The sequence below is a fragment of the Planococcus citri genome, chromosome 1, assembly GCF_950023065.1.
Source record: "Planococcus citri chromosome 1, ihPlaCitr1.1, whole genome shotgun sequence".
Classification (NCBI taxonomy): Eukaryota; Metazoa; Arthropoda; class Insecta; order Hemiptera; family Pseudococcidae; genus Planococcus; species Planococcus citri.
Window position 1 is genome coordinate 8,506,773 of NC_088677.1, and position 24,179 is coordinate 8,530,951.

Genomic DNA, 24,179 nt, shown 5'->3' on the forward strand with positions numbered 1-24,179 from the left:
GAGCTGGAAGGGGCACGAAGGGTGGATGGGTGGGGTTACATTCAAAAACCGAGTTCATAATTTAACTCAGCATCCTAAAAAAACACCTAATAAACGACGAGTCAGCACACTCAATTTGCTGGCATTTTGGCCGCATCTTGGTTCTGATTTTGTTGGGTGGGGGTGGGGGTGGGGGTGGAGACCACCGGATTCTTGAAGTGAGCGAGTAAACGCCATCAAATTAGTGAGTTGATTTTCATGGAACAAATTGTTTGAAAATTTCAGCCAAAAAAAAACTAAAATTTGATCTGTATTTTTTCAAAATAAACAATCCCTTTTTCCCAGAAAACCCCTTTCTCTGGTTACCGAAACTGATTTGTACCTATCCTTGTATGAAGCCCCTCCCCCTCAGAGTCGAAAAAAAACACAAAAAATCAGATTGAGTAAATCGAAGTCAGTTATGTTTTTTTGGAAAATTCCCACGAATAGGTAATCATTTTTTTTTAATAGAAAATCCCTTCCTTGATCTCTCAACTAGTGTTGGTCCCTGGGATTAAACCCTCAAAAATTGAAAAAAATCAACAACTCTAGAAGCTCTTTTTGCAAAAATAAAGTAAAATTGTAAATCAGTATACTTACTCTAAAGATTATTATTATTATTATTTTTTTTTGAAATTGAGGCTTATTGAGAGGGTCAGGTACCTTGTACCTATTGAAACAGTAAGTAAGTCGAAATTCGAAATCAGCATCTCTGACGATCTAGAAAACCCATAGGTCACATAGTCACATGGATTTTTCAATAAAACCTTCAAAGACCTGAATTTTTCATTTTAAAAAAATCCACTCATGTAAAATTTTTTTGAAAATTTTCCATTTTTCAAAAATACTACTTACCTTACACCCTTATTTCAATTTTTGTTTTTCGTTTTTGATTATTTCTAACTTTGGAAGGCTCCATACAAGGGGATCGCCGAGAAAGGTTTTTTTTTGAGAAAGGGATCATTTTACTTATTTAGAAGAATTCCAACGCAAAAATGGAAAATTTTTCAATGGGTAAGTAAATATTGATTTTTAAAATTTTTTTGTTTGAGGGGTAGGGGGTAGGCTCTCGGCTCATTTTAGTGAAAATCAAGAAATGAAGAAGTAGGTACTTCCTTATAAAATACAACATTTTGAAGGGAGGGGAGTGGAGGGGGTTAAGAAAAAATCATTTAATTCTGGAAGAAAAAATAATAAACTTTTAATAAAGTCCGGCATATGACAATAGGAGTAATTGCCCCCCACGCCGATCCTCCGGGACAACTTTTTTCTTAAAGGGGGCATCCTAACGAACATTTTGAAGCAAACTTGCCAAAAAAAAAGTAAAAATTCATCACCTGTCAAAATTTCAAGTGCTAAAGTGCATTTTTCGATTTTTGGTGAATTTTTGAATTTAGGCCAAAAATGAGGGAAAAAATTAAAATGTTACCAAATTGACCAAGAAAGCTGAAATTTGGGATTTACCCTATTTTCGACATGCCAAGTCAATTGGAAACGAATTCAACCCGTTTTGAGCAGTTCTGGAGCCTCCAGCAGATTTTTGAAACTCGAAATTGAAATTCCCACAAAATTCCAACAAATTGGAATTGTAAAGCTAAAATTTATTCTAAAAACTAATTTCAATACGCTACGAAGTACTGCAGGTAAATTCTGTACTCCAATGCAAAAAGGATGGGAGTCCTATGACCTGGCATAAGGAAAGGAGGTTAGTGTGTTCAGTGCAGTTTTGAGAAACAGGAATTTCAAATTTTGAACTGAAAAGTTTAAAATCCTTGTCATCCTTTTTGCATTGGAGTACAGAATTTCAAGTCGTTTTGGATCCTCCAGCGACTTTTTGAAAATTCCTGAAGCCTCCAGCAGATTTTTGAAACTTTGAATTTTCACAAAATTTCATCAAATGGAGATGGAAAGCTGAAATTTACTCAACACTCCAATTCTAACACCCTCTGAAGACGACTTCAGGTGGGTTCAAGTCATTTTAGAGCCTCAAATGACTTTTTTGAAAATGACTGGAGCCTCCAGTAGATTTTTGAAACTTGAAATTTCCCCAAAATTTCATCAAACTAAGATGGAGAGTCGAAATTCATTCTGCAAACTAATTTCAATACGCTAAGAAGTTGACTGCTGGTGAATTTCAAGTCGTTTTGGAGCCTCCAGCAACTTTTTGAAAGGTTGTATGACGTTTTTTTGTAAAATTGAAATTTCCTAAAAGTAGCTGGAAGCTTCAAAATCATTTGAAACCACCATGTAGGCTGCGAAGTAAATTTCAGCTTGCCAACTCTATTTGATAAATTAATGTTGGGGAAATTTGAAGTTTCAAAAATCTTTTGGAGGCTCCAGTAATTTTCATAAAAGTCGCTGGAGGCCCTAAAATTACTTGAATCCACCTGAAGTCGTCTTCAAGGGTGTTAAAATTGGAGTGTAGAGTAAATTTCAGCATTCCATCTTTATTTGATGAAGTTTTGTGAAAATTTAAAGCTTCAAAAATCTGCTGGAGGCTCCAGTAATTTTCAAAAAAAGTCGCTGGAGGCCCTAAAATTACTTGAACCCACCTGAAGTCGTCTTCAAGGGTGTTAAAATTGGAGTGTAGAGTAAATTTCAGCTTTCCATCTCCATTTGATCAAATTTTGTGAATTTAAACTTTCAAAAATCTGCTGGAGGCTCCAGTAATTTTCAAAAAAAATTCGCTGTAGGCCCTAAAATTACTTGAACCCACCTGAAGTCGTCTTCAAGGGTGTTAAAATTGTAGTGTAGAGTATTTCAGCTTTCCATCTCCATTTGATGAAATTTTGTGAAAATTTTAAGTTTCAAAATTCTGCTGGAGGCTTAAGGAATTTTTAAAAAGTCGCTGGAGGATCCAAAACGACTTGAAATTTACCTGCAGTACTTCGTAGCGTATTGAAATTAGTTTTTAGAATAAATTTTAGCTTTACAACTCCAGTTTGATGGAATTTTGTGGGAATTTCGAGTTTCAAAAATCTGCTGGAGGCTCCAGAACTGCTCAAAACGGGTTGAAAATATTTCCAATCGATTTGGCATGTCGAAAATAGGGTATATCTCAAATTTCAGCTTTCTTGGTCAATTTGGTAAAATTTTAATTTTTTCCCCCATTTTTGGCCTAAATTCGATTTTTAAAAATTCGCCAAAAATCGAAAAATGCACTTTAGCACTTGAAATTTTGACATGTGATGAATTTTTGCATGATCTTTCGATCTACCTTTGTAAAGTTTGAAAAAGTTCGTGCAAGTCCTATGTTAAAACGTAAAATCTGCGATTTCGGCTGACCTGTCTATCAAAATGGCCGCAATTTTGTAAGTAAGGCCAACTTTTTTTATGGCAAGTTTGCTCTTAAATATTCCTTACGATGTCCCCTTTAAGAAAAAAGTTGTCCCGGAGGATCGGCGGGGGGGGGGGTGCAATTACTCCTATTGTCATATGCCGGACTAATAGATTAATATACTATTTTCTGCTCCCACCCCGCAAAGTGGTTCCATTTGATGAAAAAATAAATCCTGTAAGGTTTCAATACCCTAAGTAAAAAAAAAAAGGGTGCTAGATTTGCCCTAGGTAATTTTCGAAAAATCAAAAAATGGAAAATGAAGCAAAAGTTATCAATTTTTGATTTTTTTTTTCATTTTGCTCCCTCCCAATATTGCCCATTTGAACCAAAACAGCTCCTAATTTTTTTTCGCCCCTTAACACCAAATTTCAGCTTTCTGTCCCAATTACGATAAATTCCAATATTTTTCTTCGACCATCTCGTGAAAAAAAGAAAGATAAGGTACATAAAAGTAGGTACTAGAATTTTCTCCTCCAGACGTAGAGTACACTCCTCTCCTCGCCTGCTACCGTAAACGATGAAATCTAGAGAATAGGTTTGTTCAAATTATTGAAACGTTTTTACTACTCAACATAATTATTAATTTTACAAACTTTTTAAAAACTGGACCATGCCACTCCCTCTCCTCTCACTGGCACGTAATTTTTTGCACAATATTATATAATTTTGTTTGTATGAAGCATATAAACGTACGATGTATAATTGAGGCATTTTGCCAATATGCAATTTGGTCATTTTTTATGGCGTTACATATCTAACACGCGTGTTACTGTACGTCTATTTCTATCGCACATAAAAAAAACGACTGTGTCCTGAAAAAAAATTCTTCAAATTTAACAATATTACGCGAACACGAAATTAGAAAAGTACATTGAGACCAATGACCAATATTTTTCTAATCTCTTGTATTGTCAATTGTGAGTCTCGTAATATGTGGAATAGAATTCAAAGAAACACCTGACACTGTCTAAAGAAATGTATACCATATAGGTAAATTTCCATTATAGATACACCAACTTCAACATCGATCGCCAGAACAAGACCGAAATTCGAACCGATAATAAAATTAGAATAAAACGTAATCGATTATCATTTTAATTGACTGCACTATTAAAAAAGGCATCTACAGGTATATGGAATTGGGTGCAGTTTTTAAATTACATTCGTCGAGTCGATGTTCTACGAAAGAACATACAGCATTTCCTCGTAGAAAGTAGATATGTACATTCATTCGCTATATCGTGAACAACAAGTTCATTGCTACTTGATTTTCGTATTTAAAACTGCGAGTGAGTCCCGAGTCCCGAGTGCCGAGTGGTTGAAACTTGAAAACTGGTTAAAATTACATTACCTTTTTCGGACCGAACCACATATCACAAAGAGAGAAATTGTATCAACATTATAATATTGTTGATAATGATGATAAGACGTTTGTTATTGTTTTTATACGAGTACGTACATCTGTTCGCGGTTGTTCGCAAGTTGGCGAAATGTCCGATTAAGAATTATTATTGATGGGGTACTGGTGTTTTGTTTATTATATTTGTAACTCTTTTCCCTTCTCTTCATTTCCCATCTTGTATGATGGACGTGTTACCGGTGAACTTGTCCAACATCAAACGGAATGTTTTCTCACCTTATAACAGTACCTAGCTACCTACCTGAGTATTCTTTATACGTTTTTGGAAAATGAGTAAATGAAATATATGCCTCATCTTGTTTTTATGCTACGTCATTCTCGTCGTTAATATTGATTGCGACGAGATGAAAATTACCTTCGCACAGACTATTTCTCGAGTGACCGAGTGAAGGAGAAGCATTTCTTTGCTGCTAAATTAGGAGTACGAAACTAGTAGGTAATAGGTATAGAGATTATTAGATCGAATCTTTCAAATTTGGAATGATTATTGAAGAAATTTTGACTTTTGGAAAAAGGCTTTAAAAATATACTCAGCAATGATTATTCATTTTGGGTAAGGGGAAGGGGAAGGAAACAGCTCTTGACAAGTTTCTTGGAAGGCTCTGTAGAGCAAGTACGAGTAGGTGGAAAACATCATCTTTATTCATCATCGTTCGTAGTTTTTAAATGAAAACTTTCTGAAATTCGCTAAAAAAAAAAATATTCTAGCAGGATAAATAAAAATCACCCAAACTAGTAATACCTATAGGTATTCAAATTCGTCGAAAGTCAGTGAATTTCTCTGTCGATTTTGAAGGGAGGGGGAGAGGGAACATGACTAATTTGAGTGAATTTTCTTCGATGTTTTCGTAATTATTATTTTCGTCACTGGGATATTTTTTTTAACCATCTGCAGGCAATCTGATTTCGCCTGAATTTTTTCCTCGAGTTTTCTTCAACAGTCTCAAGTGTAAAGAGTGAGAAGGAGGAAAGAAGGGGGGGGGGTCGTATTTTTCAGGCATTTGCGATTTTCTCTTAGGATATAACTTTGAAGACTCGGTGATGGAATTTCATTGAATTTTGAGTAAATCTGAAATTTACATTTCCCATAACAAAATAATTTCGAAAATACAACTCTATAATGGTTGAAACCTGAAAAGCTGAAGATTAATATTTTGAGGTGAAAGTTCAACTGTTTCTAACGAGTACAAAAGCATGAACGATAGCTGCCCTTTGAAAATTTGTGAAAAAAATTACAATGGGGGGGGGGGTCTTCTTTGAACCTCTTTTCAACATTTTAATGTTTAAAATGAAAGCTTAATATCCTTGGAAGGTGATGCATGCAAGAAAAATGACTCCTAATTTTGATCAAAATTCAACAAAAAAAAAAAATTCAGACGCGAAATGGCACATGAAATGTGAAATAAGGGTGGCTTTTATTTCAAAGTGTTGCTTGTTCGAGCTCCTATCCCCCTTCCCGTCTTCCTATATCACGAGTCGTTGAGGTTGATCAGGCAGAGAAATCCTATAGCAGTGTAGTTAATGAAATAATTTCCAACCATGTACCTTATTTTAATGAAATCAAGTCAGGAAAGGGAACAAAATATCCTCCATGGTTCAGCCGAGATATAATTAAAAAATTGAAAGAGAAAGAGAAGTCGAGGCAACTGTTTATTAAAACTGGTCTACAGGAGCACAGAGAAAAATTTAAAGACCTTAGGAAAGAGGTAAAGAAAATGACTAAAATTGCCCTTAAGAACTACAATTCTGGACTAGAGCAAAATTATACCACTAATCCACAGAATTTTTGGAGAGAAATGAATTTAAACAGATCAGCTAGAAACAACTCTTGTGACATAATGTATGATATGCATGGAACAGAAAAACATGGGGATGACGTTGCTGACTCATTCGCAGAGTTCTTCCAATCAGTTTATGTGAAAGATAATCAAATTTATAGCGACAACTCAATGTGCGGTTCATCCCTCTCAGGTGTATGTTCCATAATATCAATTGGACAGGTTAGTGAAAAAGAAGTTAAGTTAGCTATTTCAAAGCTGAAAGCTAAACGTACATTAGGGCCAGATAACATACCCTCCTATGTATACAAGGGTGTGGGAGAATTCTTGTTCAAACCCTTACCTTTATATTTAATCTCATAATTTCCAAGAATAAATTTTCAACTGGATGGAAATGCTCAAAAGTCATCCCTGTTCCAAAAAAAGGCACACTTGAAAAAGTCACTAGCTACAGACCAATATCATTAATTCCAATCCCTGCAAAACTGTTTGAAATGATTATATATGGCAAACTATATCCTAAAATTAAAAATCTCATTTCATCAAGCCAACATGGTTTTGTTGAGGGTAGGTCAGTCAACACAAATCTCATCAACTTTGTTGAGTTCTGTCTGAGCTCCCTTGATGGTGGTGGTCAAGTGGATGCAATATATACTGATTTTAAAAAAGCATTTGATAGTGTCAACCATAGAATTCTAATACTAAAACTTGGAAAACTTGGTTTCTCTCACAACTTGTGTAGTTTATTCTGGTCTTATCTGAATGGGAGGGTGCAGTATGTGTCTTACAAAAACAGAATATCTAGTATATACCCCTGTCCATCTGGTGTCCCTCAGGGTTCTAACTTGGGCCCCCAATTCTTTCTATTATTTGTAAACGACCTCCCATCTGTGCTAGAAAATTCAGAGAGCCTGCTTTTTGCTGATGATGCAAAAATATATAAGAAAATTCAAACTGTAAAAGATAGCCAAGAACTTCAGACAGATTTTGATAGGTTTGTTGAATGGAGCATTGAAAACAAACTTCCCCTGAATATTTCTAAATGTTCTACAATTACTTTTACTCGAAAAAGAAATGTTATAGGTTGCACATATACTGCCAATGGGGAAGAACTTTCTCGCTTAACAACTGTTAGGGACCTGGGTGTGATTCTAGATGTGGGGCTTACCTTCAAGTGTCATGTCAATACTGTGTTAGTCAAGGCAAGACGAATGGCGTATTTTGTGGTCAGAAATTCTGCTCATTTCAGGAGGATAAACACGTTTAAGATTTTATATTTCTTATACATAAGATCAATCCTTGAGTTTGGAATACTAGTCTAGTTTCCTCATACCAAAAAATTCATAAAAGAACTTGAAAAAATTCAAACCAGGTTTCTAAAATACCTATATTTGAAGACCTTCGAATATTATCCTCATGACCTAACTCAAAAGGAACTGTTAGAAGGATTTGAAATCAACTCATTAGAAAAAAGGAGAGAAATAATAGCACTGTTGTTCCTATATGATATTATCCATGGTAACTAAAATGAAAGTTGCAGCCAGAACAAATGAAGGGCGGTTTTCCAAAAGTGGATAAGTCAAGTTTTTTGAAAATTGAGTTTTTCACGCCATTGTGTTCTATAGGTCGTATCTCACCTATTTAATGCCTAACCTACCCAAAATACCTATTTACCTACGCACAATCCAGCTTTTCTGTAAGTTGCGGATTGCAATCGTTTTTCCAAAACGAGATAAGTCATGATCACTTCGTTTTCGTTACTTTTATAGCCAAAATAGAGCTGCGAATATGGTTTTTTAAATAGATAGTACCTACTGTAATATGTACTATATTTTCATTTTTATTTTATTGCCAAAATGCAGATACATTTTTTTAAAATGATAGTGCTGTAGATAAATACTTGATTTTTGCCAATTTTATCGCCAAAATGCAGGTAAAAATTTTTTTTTTCAATCAAAAATTTTTTTTTTGTAAATTTATTGTCGAAATAGTGGTAAGATTTTTTTTTTAATCAAAAATCTTTTTTTTCAATTTATAGTGTTGTAATAGGTACTTAATTTTTGTTTAAAATACATGTAAAATTTTTTGTAATCAATTTTTTTGGTCATATACTTTTGTATTGTGAATTAGAATTGACTTACATCAATTTGCAACACTGGTTCTATCATATAAATGAAAACATGAAAAATCGTTTTTCCAAAAGGCGATAAGTCAGTTTACTTTTTCTACCGCAGAAGCGCTGCAAACTTGAGTTACACCACAAAACCAACACGTACGTGTTGAGATAGATCCAATACAACGTGCAGGATAGGTGGCATACTCCAAGTGCATCGCGCCTTGAAATGGGCACTAAAAACATCATTTATCTCGAAATCATAATTTTTGACTTATCGCTTTTTGGAAAACCGCCCTTCAAATATAATTCGCAAACTAGCAGGCAGCAGTTGGGGAGCTAAGCCCCAAGTTATGAGAGCATCTGCACTAGCACTGTGCTACTCAGTGGGAGAGTATGCCTGCCCTGTTTGGAGTCGTTCAGCACATGCAAGCAAAGTTGATATACCCTTAAATGAAGCATGTAGATTGGTGACAGGGTGCCTACACCCAACACCATTGAATAACCTATATGAGTTGAATGGAATTGCCCCACCAGCAGTCAGACGTGAAGTTGCAATGAAGAGATGAGCCAGTCACGACTTGAAAAGTCACTGTTTTCGTGAAAAAATCAAGCAAAAAATCGAAAAATCAGTGTTTCACAACAACTTGAATTCGATGAAAATCGATTATTATGATGACATAATGAAAAATTTTTGTATTCTAAATAGTTGACGATGTTGAAATTTTCTTCCTGTCGCCTCACATTTTGTCTCGGCTCATTTTTCTCTTCTCCTCTTTTTTTTAAAGGCCATTTTAACCACGAAAAATCGATTTTTTTCAAAATGTAAATGGACTACATTTTTCTACCCCTCAGTGTGAATTTAATTCAACCCTAAACTCATTTTTGAAAAAAAGTGACTTACCTGGTTCTTTCCCTGGACTCTTCAAATATGGACTGTGGAAAACACTGAACAGATTGAGGTGCGGAGTCACAAGGTCTAAGTACAACCTTCATAGATGGCAGTTGGCTGATGATGATCTGTGTGAATGCGGCGATGTTCAGACTGACAGACACTTATTTGAGTGTGAATTATCAGGAAAAATCGATCCTGGAAAATTAAATGGGACACTTGACGATGAAGCAGTTAGATTCCTGGAGTACTGGCAGGGGAAGGGTACATAGATTTAGATTTAGATTGAGTTTTTCATGTTAATTTAGGCATGTCGACCGGATACGAGAAAAAAAAAATTAAAAATTCCATCCAAATCTTGAAACGGAAAAGGAAACAAGCCCGAGCGGAGCGAGGGCAAAAGCTTTTGCCCCCCCCCCCTCTCGACGGTCCTGATCCGAACGAAACGAGGGGAAAAACTCACTTTTTTTTGAGTTTGTTTATGGGAAATATACCTCCGATCTCATCTAGAAAGTATACAAATGGCGATTCACAAATTCATCACAGATTCGTTGCATGAATAATAAACGATTGTCTTACCTTCTACTCATTCATCGTGCGTTCTCAGTTTCAATATTTTGCAAAATTTGTGCTTTACCTGAAACAAAAAACCAAAATGAACAAACGATTAAATAGAATCCAAAATATCTCATTAAAAACACAGTTATTCAAAAAAGAAAATCTACATTTTTTCAAAATTTCAAATACATAAAACAAAATTATTGATATGAGAAGTCAATTTTTCCAATTTCTAATTTTGGTCGGAAAGAGGAAAGGGATTTCCTCTCAACTTTCCCTTTCTCAATTTTTTCCAATTCCATGCTATTTTTCCCAATAATTCTCAACTATTCGCCAAAATTTTTCTCTCTGAGGAGGTGAGACACCTCCCCCACCTCTTCTCCCCTTCAGCATGCCTCTGCTTTCAAAATGAAAAAAAAAATTGATTTTTTTTGCAAATAAAATCAAAATTTTGAAAAAATAAATGTTAAGGTTCAAAATTTTACACTGCAATAGTGGAGATGTATTTGTATACATTTTCGACTTCCTTGGATGGTGGAAAGGGGGGCGGAGTTCCAGAATAAAAACTTATTTTTTTGCTCTAAAATTAGATAAGTATACGTCCAATTTAGCACTCTTTATTCTTCGCAGGATTGCGAACATTTCGCTAAGATGAGTAATCGAAAAAATCTCCACCCAGATTCAAATGTGTTCAAATTACCTGTACCTACAATACAGTACAATGTATGCCACATAATTATGCATTAGAGGATTTGCACACGATGATCTCACGTTAGGGTATTTATTATGCCATGCCACTTTGAACCATCCAGTGAAAAGAAGACAGTAAATAAGGTTGAAGACAGTAAATAAGGTTGACTAATCGGACGAAAGAAGGTACCTATAAATTATAGCGCACAAATTACAAGGCCTGAGCCTGTGATATCACTGGTACCTAGTTAAATGAGTCATCTGGTCCATACCAAAGAGAAAACTCTGTCTTTGCTGGATTATTTTGAAGTTCTACGTACCCAGTGGTAAAAGTAAACTCGTGCAGTAGGTTTTTAGGTCTTTCAGCATAATCCATACATAATCAAAAAAAAAAGTCGAAGTCACCCAACCCAAAAATCGACTTGACTTCTAAGAAATTAGGAGAGTGCAGCTGGAAGTATGTACTACATAATTATGTATTTCTACTCGTAATGAAACTTCTTCAGTTGCCTTTTTCAAGGGTGCTGTTGCCCCTTTTTATTCCATCGTGTTCTGCATAAAATAACAAAATTCAGCCCAAGATCGCTTCCAGTTTCCATAAGTATGCCACAGATAGGGTTACACCTAAGAGGTATTATCTCGTGGTAAAAATTTAATAAGCAACGCGCCGACGACGCTTACCTTACTCTTGCAGTAATAAATTGTAAAGCATTAAGATTTTATTACTTGGGATTTTGACAACATAATACACTAATTTTTTCCTCGACAGCTTTGAACTCGCGGCAAAGTTGCCGAGAGAGAAGAAAAAAAAATCATCACCGACCAGATAAATTTTTACACCGTGAGCACTACGCAGCCGGTGGCCGGTGGGGCAAGGTGTCGTTAAGTAGGTATTAGACATAGACAACTCGAGCACGTGCTTTTGAGACGAAAGAGCCGCAGCATTTATAAAAGGAGACCGTCTTCGTCGTGTAAATTTTCTAATATGTTGGCTCGGCAATCGACAATCTGGGAGGCTTTTCGCATTTCAGGACCGAATTAGCCGCATTAAAAAGGTGGCCGCCTTGCGTCTTATTTATTGCCTACTCGCGTCCAAATGAGAAACAATTTCTACGTTGATTTTTTATTGGGTGGCTGACGATTCGAGTCTCGAGAGAAGAGTAGAGTAGAAACACGACGTACACGGTGGTCGACTGGTGATGATGCCGAATGCCGGATTCTAGGAATACGAGTACCTACATATAACACTCTACAGGTAGTTTGCGGTAGGTGAATACTGGTATTTATCGGCGTCAAGTACTATTCGCCGATAATGTTCGGCGCAATCGCCACCATTTGACCACTTTATCCGCGCATTAAGTCTTGATAAATTGTACACTCTGTCGAGTGTTGTATTTTAAGAAGGCGCCGTCACACCGTCATCGTATCCTTTTGATGTGTAAACTATAAACCTGCGCCGTTGCTGTTTTCTCTCTTGGCCCGTATCAGTCGATTTAGCGTTTAAATCGGTCGTTATGCTGGTGAAAAAAATCCGATCATTGCTTCGAAATAATGTTTAATTATGTAAGGGAAGTTGTATTATGTAAAATAAACTGAATAGGTAGGTACCTACTACCTGTGGTACATATATCTTGATGAAAACATTGTAACGAGTCATTTTTGGATAATTGAGCCGTATAACATGGAGTTGAGGAAGGAGTAGGTATACAGTACGTACCTACTAATATGTATTACTTCAATCTTTCTCCCAAAATAATACTCTAAAATCTCAAATTGTGTGATTGGACAGTCATAATTCATAAATTTGGGAAACTTTCACCGGAATTGTGTTTTAAAGGCCACTTTTGACATGAGCTTTGAAAAGGTATTTCCAGCGTTGTTTCGAAACATGTGGGGTTGTGGACCCTGAAAAAGTGCCCTCTACCTCACTGTTATCAAATTTGTTGAGCATTTGATACATATGTGAAAAATAGTCCCTTCGAGCTCCATTCTTTAGTGAAAAAAAAATTAGCAAAAAGTGTCTAAGAGGTTCCCTAGGGAGTTCTAATAATATTCACTTGGTTTTTGAAAACCAAAGGTAGATCGAAAGAGCAGGCAAAAATTTATCCCCTGTCAAAATTTCAAGAGCTAAAGTGCATTTTTTGATTTTTAGTGAATTTTTGAAAATCAAATTTAGGCCAAAAATGTGGGAAAAAATCAAAATCTTACCAAATTGACGTAGAAAGCTGAAATTTGGGATATTCTCTATTTTTGACCTGCCAAATCAATTGGAAACTGTTTCAGACTGTTTAGAGTAGTTCTAGAGCCTACAGATAAATTTTTGAACTTGAAATTTCCCCCAACATTTCATCAAATGGAGTTGGAAAGCCAAAATTCATTCTGAAAACCAATTTCAATACGCTACGAAGTCGACTACAGGTGGATTTCAAGTCGTTTCGGAGTCTTCAGCGACTTTTTGAAAATTACTGAAGCCTCCAGTAGATTTCTGAAGCTTGAGATTTTCACAAAATTTCATCAAATGGTGATGGAAAGCCGAAATATACTCTCATATACTTCATTCTTAAAATAAAATTATAGCACGAAAAATGGCATTTTCCGTCAATTCGTTGACAAATTGGGGGGGGGAGGGGGATTTTTTTCACATATTCGCCTACAAATTGGTAAAATATTCCAAAAATGCAAAAATTTTCATTTTTTGGGCTTCTGATGGCACTTTTGCAACAACACTGTAAAACTTGTATTTTTTTTTCTCGAAAATGAAAAAAAAGGCCTCTCCAATTTTTTGATATGTTATTCTACATAAAAAGGACTAAAACTGAGAATTTTTCAGAATTTTTACTGAGGGACATCGTGGTTATATTCAAATTATAAGTTTTTAAATCGATTTTTTTTGGGTCTTTGAAAAAGGCAACACTGATTTTGACATCATTCGTCGATTACCCTCTCAAAGTACTACAATTTGAAAAAAAGTTGAAAATTCTATACCACGTATAACCGGAGCAATTTGCAACTGAAATTTTCCATTTTCGGCCATTTTGGAAAATTTTGAAGCAGTACAGCTCCGTCAAAAAAAATTGAAAAAATGTCCGGTTTATGACCCCTACAAATGATCTGATTTTGAATAAAATCGAAGACCCCTCGTGCAAAAATCCGCCGATTTGGCATGGAATGACCCAGTAGATTTCTAAAACTTGAATTTTTACAAAATTTCATCAAATGGAGTTGAAAAGCTGAAATTCAATCAGCACAGTACTTGCTAGAATTAATTCGTACAGATGTTGTGGCATTTTTAATAAAAAACTGAAGCTTCCAAAAAGGCGCAGGAGGATCCAAAATGGATTGAAACTGCCTGCAATCCACTTCGGAATAATGCCAAAAATAGGGTGTCAACTGAATCTCATCCTACTACCTAATTTTTTTCAATTTTCAAAGAAGTATGAAATCGATGCACAAAAATACGTATGTTCCGAACTGGAATAGGGGACCCTGTCCAAAGACGGCGCACGTTTTCCCCCGAAGCCTGATACTTCTAATCTATCCAACCAAAATGGACAAAAATTTTATGGAAGGTCACTCAGACTATCTACTACATACTTACCACCAAAGTCTTACGCCATTTCATTTCAAATTCTTGTCTTAATCGCAAGAATTATAAATAAGGTCAAATGCGCCGTCTTAGGAATGGGTAGGTGTGAAAATTGCGATGCATAGCAAATTTCGGTTTCCTAAACTCTAACCCCATTTGATGAAATTTTGTAAAAATTTCAAATTTCAAAAATCTGCTGGAGACTCCAGGAATTTTCAAAAAGTCGCTGGATGCTCCAAAATGACTTGAAATCCGTCTGCAGTCGACTTCGTAGCGTATTGAAATTAGTTTGCAGAATGAATTTCGGCTTTCCAACTCCATTTGATGAAATGTGGTGGGAATTTTAAGTTTCGAAGATCTGCTGGAGGCTCCAGAACTACTCTAAACGGTCTAAAATAGTTCCCAATCGATTTGGCAGGTCAAAAATAGGAAATATTCCAAATTTCAGGTTTCTAGATCCCCCTGTATGAATCCCCCCCAAAGTTGAAAAATATCAAAAATTGTAAGCCATCCATCATTTTTTATACCCCTCCCCCACCCTCCTCAAACTACCAAAAAGAATTGATTTTTGCCTTATCCGTTCAAAAAGTCCACTTTCTGTTCCAAAAGTGCTGTCTGTTTTTTGCCAAACTTGCTTATAAGTTATAAGGTTCTGTTTTTTTTTCTGCCAAATTTGTCACAAATCAAAGTGTCAATTTTTTAAAAAATAGTGAAGAAATGTCCATTTTTAGGAAAATTTTCAAAGGGCCAATTTCTGCCAAAATTGTCAAACAGTCTTGTTCTTACCGAAATTTCCCAAAAAACCTGCTTTAGCCAAAATTGTTAAAAAATTCCTGTTTTTTTTTTACCAAAATTGTCAGTGGGAGTCAATTTTTGACGAGGTGACAAAAAGTTGCATCTAGTGTTTTCTCGTCAAAATTCTCAAGAAGTATTTTACAGAAAAAATGATCAAATAGTCGTAATTTTTGCCAAAATTTTGTCATAAATTTTTTGCTTTCTCGCCAAAAAACGTCCAAAACATGGGATTTTTTTGCCTGTCTAAAATAAGTCCTCTTTTTGCTTCGAAGTTTACCCAACTAAAATCCTGTTTTTTCACACAATTGCTTAAAAAGCTTCTTTGTTTTATCAAACTTCAATTCTCTCCCCGGCCCCCCCCCCCCCACAAGTCTATATAATAATTTCTTTCCTTGCTTTTAAGGTTCTTCTGGTTTTTTTTCAACCAAATGCCCAAAAACAAGAATTTAAGTTTTTGTCAAAATTGTCCAAAAGAGCTGATTTTTGGTAAAATTTTCAAAGGGGCTAATTTTTCTCAAAATTATCACATTGCCAAGATTGTCTAAAAACCACTACATTTGACAAAATTTTCAGAGTTAGTCAATTTATTGCGAGTTGACGAAAAGTTGTAATGTTTTTTCGTCAAAATTCTCAGGATTGCAAATGGCAATTTAGCTGCCTGCTGGGGTTTTGAATCTGAAACTATGCCTGTGGAAGTTGGTTCTTGTAGTCCAAATCCCCCCAAGAAAATTTTCAGATCTCTAGATCGTTTCTAACCCAAAAAAATAGTTAAATTCGCATTTCTGTTGAAAATTTCCATCTTCATTGACAGTTTCAAACAAGATTTTTTTCATACTCGAAGAATTACAAGATACCAAGGGTCGTCCGCGAGAATTTTTTGAAATTTTTTTAACGCATTTTTTTCTCGGAGAAATACGTATTTTTTATTTATTATTATTTTTTTTAATGGCACCAGTGGCAGCTGGCAGTACTCCGTTTTTTTGGTGCTGGAGAGAGGTGAGAAGGGGTTGAAAAGTCGAAAGCCTCGAGGATCACATCTAGGGTACTCTCCAGATATACACTCCAAATTTCAGCCTCATAGGCCAATTTGGAGGGGTGCAAATTCGTTCGATTCAATGTCGAACCAAGTCTAAATACAGAATTTGATTTTGGTGGGAGGGGTGGAGGGAGGGTAATTAAATTGTAAAAATATTCGCCGACCCATTAGAAACATCCGATGAATTGGCGAGTAAAATTCCTACATCTCGCATTACTTTTCGCGTAAGTATGTATTTTCTTCCTCATCTGATACAAGTACATACCACCAACAACTTTCTACGCATAATATTTTCTTTTCTATAAAACCATAACATCTCGTTGCCAGAATTTTGCACCCACGCGTCATTAGCATATCCACTTCTCAAACTTTTTACACATAACCATTCAAAGTCGACATTCAATCATCATACAATTGCGCGAGTTCTGTTCTATGCCACCATGTACGATGTAATATGTTGATAGATATAAGTACACACGACGACGTGTCGATGAAAAACTTTCTAATCATCGTCAGCCTTTCACACTTTGTATAATGATAAAAATTACATGCCAAAGCCAATGCCACGACACGCCACGCCATAAAAACAATAAAAAATTCCGTTTATTAACGTTAAAAAATTAGCGAGAGCATTTCTCAATGTAAACATTTCCATATACGATGCTCGACTGCTCGTACGTACAAGATAAACACGTGTTCACGTGACACGTGCCTTTGGTAAAAGTGTCAAGCGTGAAAAAGTTCGATTTCGATATTGCATTCTTGTATGTATGTACAATACTTGGGCCTCAGCTGTCTGAGAATAGGCCTACACTCTCCTTATCTATACTATAGGTACGTTCTAGTTCTGTTCTATCTGCAGTGACCCAAATCACCGTGTCGAAAAAGTACCCTGATGGAGCGTTAATTTTTTTCAATTAACTTGTAAAATTGCCCATGGTTTTTAAGATTTTCTTGATGTTTTTTTTTCTTTCTACTCTGAGATTAGAAATACGATTTTATATCCATTTAAGGTATAAGTGTATGTCTGTGTATGAGTGTGAGAGATGGAAAATAACATTTATATATTGGAAACGATATAGGTACGTAATGTAACGTGCTTACGATTAGCTCGTCGTATACGCCGCCGCCAGATTACACTTATACCGACCGAATGTCTCTCTAAGGTAATTTACGATTAGGAAAAAAAACCATTAATATATTGAAATTGTCTCTAAATTTCAGACTAATGATTCGCCGCGTGAACTTTATGACGCTGGCGCCTGTTTTCACGGTGAAAAGAAGGCCATATTTTGTAATAATCAACTCGATGGATGAAGTCTTCGATCTTTGGCGTGTTTTCTTCTCTTTTTCTATCACTGTTTAATGTCTGAATATTATAAACGTATAAGGTTGTAATTTAATCAAATATGTAGTTTGAAGATTTTTCAATTTTTTTTCTTACCTAATGTTAAAACTATTAATCCGGAATAAGTATGGCAAATATGAAGAAATTTCACCCCCTTCCCCCTCCCACCCAAACATCCGGGACGACTTCTTTCTTGGAGGGGACATTCTAAGGAACATTTTTAGATCGAAAGAACACGCAAAAATTCATCACCAGGCAAAATTCGATTTTTGGTGAATTTTTGGAAATCAAATTTAAGGTTAAAAATGAAGGAAAAAATAAAAATTTTACAAAATTGACCTAGAATGCTGAAATTTGGCATATACTCTATTTTCGACCTGCCAAATCGATTGGAAACGGTTTCAAATCATTTTGAGGTGTTCTGGATTGCGTTTTCACGATTCCAACAAAGTAAAATCTTAGAATTTGACCCAAAAAATCTCAATTATGAAAGTTACAGGAAAAATCAAATGAAAAATCATGGAGCACTTGTGAGTATGTTTCAAATAATCTAATTTTTTCAATTTGTTCGAAAAAATATGCATAAACGCATTGGGGGGGGGGTGCCTAAGAAAGGAGGGCTATAAAAAAAGGGTTCAAAATTATACGAATTTAAAAGAAGCATAATTAAACTTTTTCATCTAGATAAATTGAATATCTACCTAAAAATGTTAAATTTGGCGAAAATCGCAGGTTTCTAGTTTTCCCGGGGTTTCCAAAATATCAAAATTAAAAAAAATTGGAAAATTGGATTTTTGAGCTTTCTTTCTTTTCAGCCTTTTTTCTCATTCCACTGCTGGATGAAGGCCTCCCCAACTTCCTTCCACAAGCTGCAGTCCTGGGCTGTACTCCACCATTCTCCATCACATGTCTGTATCTCATCTTCCCATCTCCATTTTGGTATCCCTGTTGCCCATTTTCTATGTAGTCTCCACCGAGTAGTCTTTACCACCCATTGCTGATCCCCACTTCTGACAACATGGCCAGACCAGTGTCACTTGCTCCACTTGGCCATCTCCATAATGTCTGTCATCCCAGTGGTCTCCCAGATTTTCTCCACTGATGCCCATTGTCTCACAGCGTTATCCCCAGCATTGACCCCTCCATTCGCCTCTGCATCTTGACAACTCTATCTTCTAGCTTCTTCGTCAATGCCCATGTCTCACTAGCATATGAGGCCACTGGGATAATGCATTGATTGTCTCAGATCTCAGACACATTAGTACTGACTTCTCTCTAATTATTCCTCATAGCCTTAAGTATGTGGCCCATGTTGCCTTTATTCTCCTGTATATTTCTCTGCTGAAAATTGAAATTATTATTCATTGTCATGTCTTGGCCCAAGTACACAAATCCGTCAACCATCTCAATTTCATCACCCTCTATCTGGGTGCATTTTTTGTCAGCTACAAACCCATTGGACATATAGTTTTAGTCTTCCCTTTATTAATTTTCAGTTCTACTTCTAGACATGCACCCTGCACCTTGTCCAGCATTCCCTGAAGTTCACCCATATCCTGTGCTATCAGCACTACATTGTCAGCAATGTCAGCATATGTGACCATCCGTGATAAAACCGATCATTGGTGGCAAAAATTGAAAAATGTTTTATTTGTCTATTTTTGACCCCTAAATGGTTTAGAGGACAAACATTTACAAAATTTTGTTTTCAATTTTTTGCCATCGCCCGTGTAGCACTGACGAGATTGTCAGTGGCCTCAACAAAAGTATTGACATGATTTTACATGATTGATGTTGATGAAAAAAGTCAGAACATTATCCACAAAAGGGTTAATCTAACTACGTTTAAGATGATTGATTAAAAATTGACACTATTTTTAAAAACTATGGTGAAAATGTTGATGGTTGTCATTGCTGTCTACATTATTTTGTATCTACAATCATGTGCAAGATTTTGATATATGTACATATTGTAGATACCATTGTAGACCCATGATTGATGTCAAGATTCAGGTCATCTTGTCAATCTGAAGCTGATGTTGACTATAAGATCAACAAAAGCATCTACAAAATTTTGATCTTGTATAGTTACTTTTGTCGATCTAATAATTGTCATCAACTTTGGCATCGGCAAGACGACCTGAATTTCAATATCAATATCGATTATAGGGTCTACAAAAGTATCTACAAAATGTCATCATCGAGTAGATACTTCTGTAGATCTTGTAATCGACATCAACCATCTGGTTAATATTGATGAGGAAGTTTGATGTCAATTACAAGATCTATAATTAAGGGCCTCTCCATTCATCAGCAGCAATGGTCTGGTGGTTAGAGAACGTGATAGAAGTGAGCGGCAACCTAGGTTCAATCCCTACCCAGGGCAATTTTTTTTCTTTCAGCAACATTTTTTAGGGTGAAATATTTTTGAGAATAATTTTACTTGAATCAAAAAAAAGTTTTGGGCACATTTCGCACATTTTCAATCAAAGTTTGCTTCTTTTAGACTCAAAAAATGACACCAATGTCAAGACCTTGTCGAGACAAAAAATGAAGGGAGATGATAGTTGATTTTGATATCAACTTCTCACTCGTCATTTATCAACACTGGTGTCAACAAATGTCATGTCGACAAGTGACCGATTAGTGATCTTGTCTTATCCATCGACTTTGGCATCGCTTGTGCTATGCATGTGATGGTTGGTTTTAGATAGTCACATAGCAAATGGGTCAATCTTTCTCCAGAGATCTCCAGTCCTCCCTCTCCACATAATATATCTCTGATGCGTGATGCTGTTATAGAGTGTGGCTGTGAACAATTTAGGTGAAACTGCATTTCCCTGTCATATTCCTTTTTTGAGCCTTATTTTTGCTGTTTCTCCATTGATTGTAATAGAAGCCGTGGCATTTCTATAAATAAACTCAATCACACGTAGGTGAGCAGCATCAATCACAATCTTTTCAAGAGCTGTCATCATAGACACTATTTTCAAAGAGTTGAATGCGTTTTCAAAATAAATGTATGCTAAACATAGGGGCATTCAGGCATTCTAAATTTGTTGGTTTTTTCAATGATCTGGGGCATAACATGAATATGGTCAATATTGTGCTTCTTCCCATACAGAATCCTGCTTGTTCATCTGGTTGGGCTTTGTCAAGCTTTTCCGTCAGCCTTGCGGCAATTATCCTTGTGAATAGTTTGTACCAGAGCTGAAAACAGTACTTGCTGACAGAGGGTAGCTACTGTACCCTCACTGTAAATTCTCGCTACTCGGTAGTACCTTGTAGCAAGTTGAAAAAATTTCACACCGGGACACATTATAACTAGTAGCACGTTGAATGCATAGCCAGTGTACTGGCATGACGTCATCATTGTCATCAATCACTGTCAAACATCAATCACACATACGAATGACTGGTGTTGAAGCGTAACTCCTCCCACTTACACATTATCAAGTTTTGGGGTGGGTGCGCAGACTAAGTGCGAAAACAATTGGGTTGTGCTCACTATATGCTACTATCTATACCAGAATCAACTCAATACCAGCCACTAGTGGGTTTAGCCAGTATTTTAACCAGATACTGGTTAGCAGGTAGCAAACACCCTTTTCAGCTCTGGTTTGTACATATGTATGTGATATGTGACCCACCCTGACAAAACTGACCATTCCAACAAAAAAAAAGTTTCTGAAATAATGATGTTTAAAATGAGTTTCAAGGGTTCAAAGATCAGATTTTTGAGAAAAAAAACATTTTTTGAAATTTTGTCAAAATGGTTGGTTTTGTCAGAGTGGGTCACAAAAATAGGCTTATTGGACGATAGTTTTGTATATCAGCATTGTCTCTTTTTTTATAAGTCAAAACCACTTCAGCATCATTCCATTCATCCAGGATTTTTCCTTCTAAGCACAAAAGCTTTTTAGCGGGGTTCAAAGGGGTGGGTTCAAAATAGTGGTTCCAAAATTTTCCAAAAATTAACCCCCTCCATTTTTGATCCAAAATGGCGTCATTTTTCAAAGTTCAAACTTTTTCAAAAAGGAAGATTACCACAAAACACACCATCCACAAAGTTTTCAAAATTATTTTTTGATTTTTGATGAAATTTTGAAAATTTGAAGGCTTATTTTTTTGAGAAAAAAAATCAAAATTTAATCAAATCGACATAAAAGGCTAAAGTTTGATTTGGTTCGCGAACACGTGGACAAAAAATGCTGATATTTGCTTTTTACCTTATTTTCGACCCGCTGAATTTCATTTTCGCTTATTTATAAGTACATAGGTATGCCATTTTTTTCAAAAACTGGAGAATCTGAAAAATTTTCTGGAGGCTCCACAAAAGTTCAAAATCATTGCTAATCGATTCGGAATGCCAAAAATAGGGCCGGTGCAAACCAAATTTCAGCTTGTAAGTAATGTCCATTTGATCAAATTTTGATTTTTTCATCAGAAAAATGATATGGGCTTTTCGACTTTCAAAACTTCGCCAAAAATCGAAAAATGAATTTCAGCGATTGACATTTTCTCTGGTTGTGTATTTTAGAGTTCTCTTGCGATTCCCTTTTGCCCGGTTTGGGATACTTTCCTCTTAAAAGAAGTCACACCCATTATTATTTTTTTTGTTACAATCATTTTTTTTTTTTTCGTCGACTTCTGTTTACAATCAGACATTTTCATTCACTCATTTTCTGTTCCAGGAATCACTCCACATCCGACGAAAACTCCACACTGGTGAACCTCTCACTCCCAAGACTTGAAAATCCATCAACAAGATGAACATAACACGAGAAAAAACCTTCATTATCGATCGCTCAACTGACCACAATCCAGATTGTACTAAATCAACACCGCCAACATCATCAACCAGCTCGAATAAACCAAAATTTACGATCACGTCAATTAAGAAAACATCGAGCAGCGATCACAATGACAAGGCAACAACATCTAGTACATCAAAAAGGCGAAAATTCGCCAGTTTTTTCGCAATTAAACGCAATAAAATTCTACCCAATCTTAAAACCGCGACCAACCCGAGAAAAGAAACTGGACCGAGTGATATAAAAATAAAACAGGATACTAAACCGAAGGTAAGTCATAAGTGAAGATGTAACATACGTCGTCGTCGTCGTAATTAACCGACAATCATTTAATTTAAATTAAAAACCGATTTAAAAATGACGAAACGCCGATCAACAGAAAAAAAAACCATAAGCAGCATCCACCTATCAAAACACACTGCACACACATACACACGATGTATGTACATAAGTACGAGTATAGTTAATTTCAATTTCACTCGAGCAGCGTAATAATTTCACGGTATAAATGGCAATTAAGAAAATTAACGCCATTGTCGGATACATCAACAGCATACGACAATATCATTAAAACGTTCTCTTTTCAAATTCCATACTACGAATGCAAAAAAGGACGACTCTTATGCATAGAAAAAAGTCAACGTGTGGGAGGGTTTTATGACACGTTTCGCTAATTATCCGTAATCATTTTTCGTGTTGTCAATTCTGTTCTTCTTCTTTTTTCAAATTTCCTATTCAATTCTTATGAAAATTATTAGACGAGTTGGCAAATACCAGCATTATTTATTCCATGAATGGTGATAAAATAATCGCATATATGTAAGTAGCCAGCCTATGGTATTAATTTATGGGTGTTTATTTCCAAGATTTTTACCGTCGCGTCGGTCGTTTTGCATATTAGTTATTCGAGATCGAGTTGGATAATTAATAGTCAATAATTATGAATCGCTCATTGCGTAATTTAGGTAGGTACGAATGCGTTTATAAATGAAGAAAGGAGAAGAGAGGCATAGATCAAATACATACCTAATGCTCGATTTTGGGTCAAAAATGAATAATTTTACAATTAGAATATTTTTGAAATTCTCGAACACAGCTTATCATGATTATAATATTTTCAATAATTGTAGTCACTTTATTTTCAGGTACCTACTTAGACTCGTCAGTATCTTCTCTCCATTTCCTCCCCACCACCAATAAAGAAAATCAAAAAATTTCAAGAATTAAGTTTACATTAAAAATATTAAAATTTTCTCAAAAAATAGGTACTTAACAGGAATTCTCGAAAACTTTCTCAATTTTTTCAAAAATTTTGTTCTCCAGAAAAAATTTGTAATTTTTTACCAACATGATAAAAATTACGGTTATAGAAAAAAAAATCATGCCAAGAACCAAATAACAAAAAAAAACAAAACATTATGAACTAATATGTTCTGGTTTTCAATTTTGAAAAAGTTGAACTATAATTTTGAAACTTTTTTACCCTCTGGGAGGGGGGGGAGAGGTAGTCACAACTCACGAGCGTGACCTGGATGAAAAATCGAGTTTTTTTGAGAATTCTCGGCAACAAAGTGAAGATCTTTACAATTCTCATCAAAAAATAATATAAAATAAAAAAAATTGGGCAAAATAAAACAAAACTGATAACTTAAACAAAAGGAATGTTTTTTTTTTAGCAATTTCTGCAAAAAACGAGACGTTCAGTCGGGGAGCCCACTAAAGGATAAATTTCACCCCCCCCCATCGATCCTCGGGGAAACTTTTTTCATAAAGGGGGGGGGGTCCTAATGA

The 24,179-nt window shown here is 35.6% G+C and overlaps 1 protein-coding gene and 1 long non-coding RNA gene across 2 annotated transcripts in view; one reads left to right on the forward strand and one right to left on the reverse strand.

Moving 5' to 3' along the window:
* Positions 1-24,179, forward strand: part of LOC135846792 (uncharacterized) — a 186,732-nt gene that overhangs the window by 3,937 nt on the left and 158,616 nt on the right. Inside the window, exon 2 of the mRNA XM_065366077.1 lies at positions 22,269-22,658. Within this exon, the coding sequence (XP_065222149.1) occupies positions 22,344-22,658 (315 nt within the window). The 5' untranslated portion in view covers positions 22,269-22,343. The remainder of the gene's footprint in view (positions 1-22,268; positions 22,659-24,179) is intronic.
* Positions 9,577-24,179, reverse strand: part of LOC135846898 (uncharacterized) — a 170,540-nt gene continuing 155,937 nt past the window's right edge. The window contains exons 4-5 of the long non-coding RNA XR_010559032.1: positions 10,141-10,198; positions 9,577-9,759 (exon numbers count right to left, since the gene is read on the reverse strand). This is a non-coding gene — a long non-coding RNA (uncharacterized LOC135846898). The remainder of the gene's footprint in view (positions 9,760-10,140; positions 10,199-24,179) is intronic.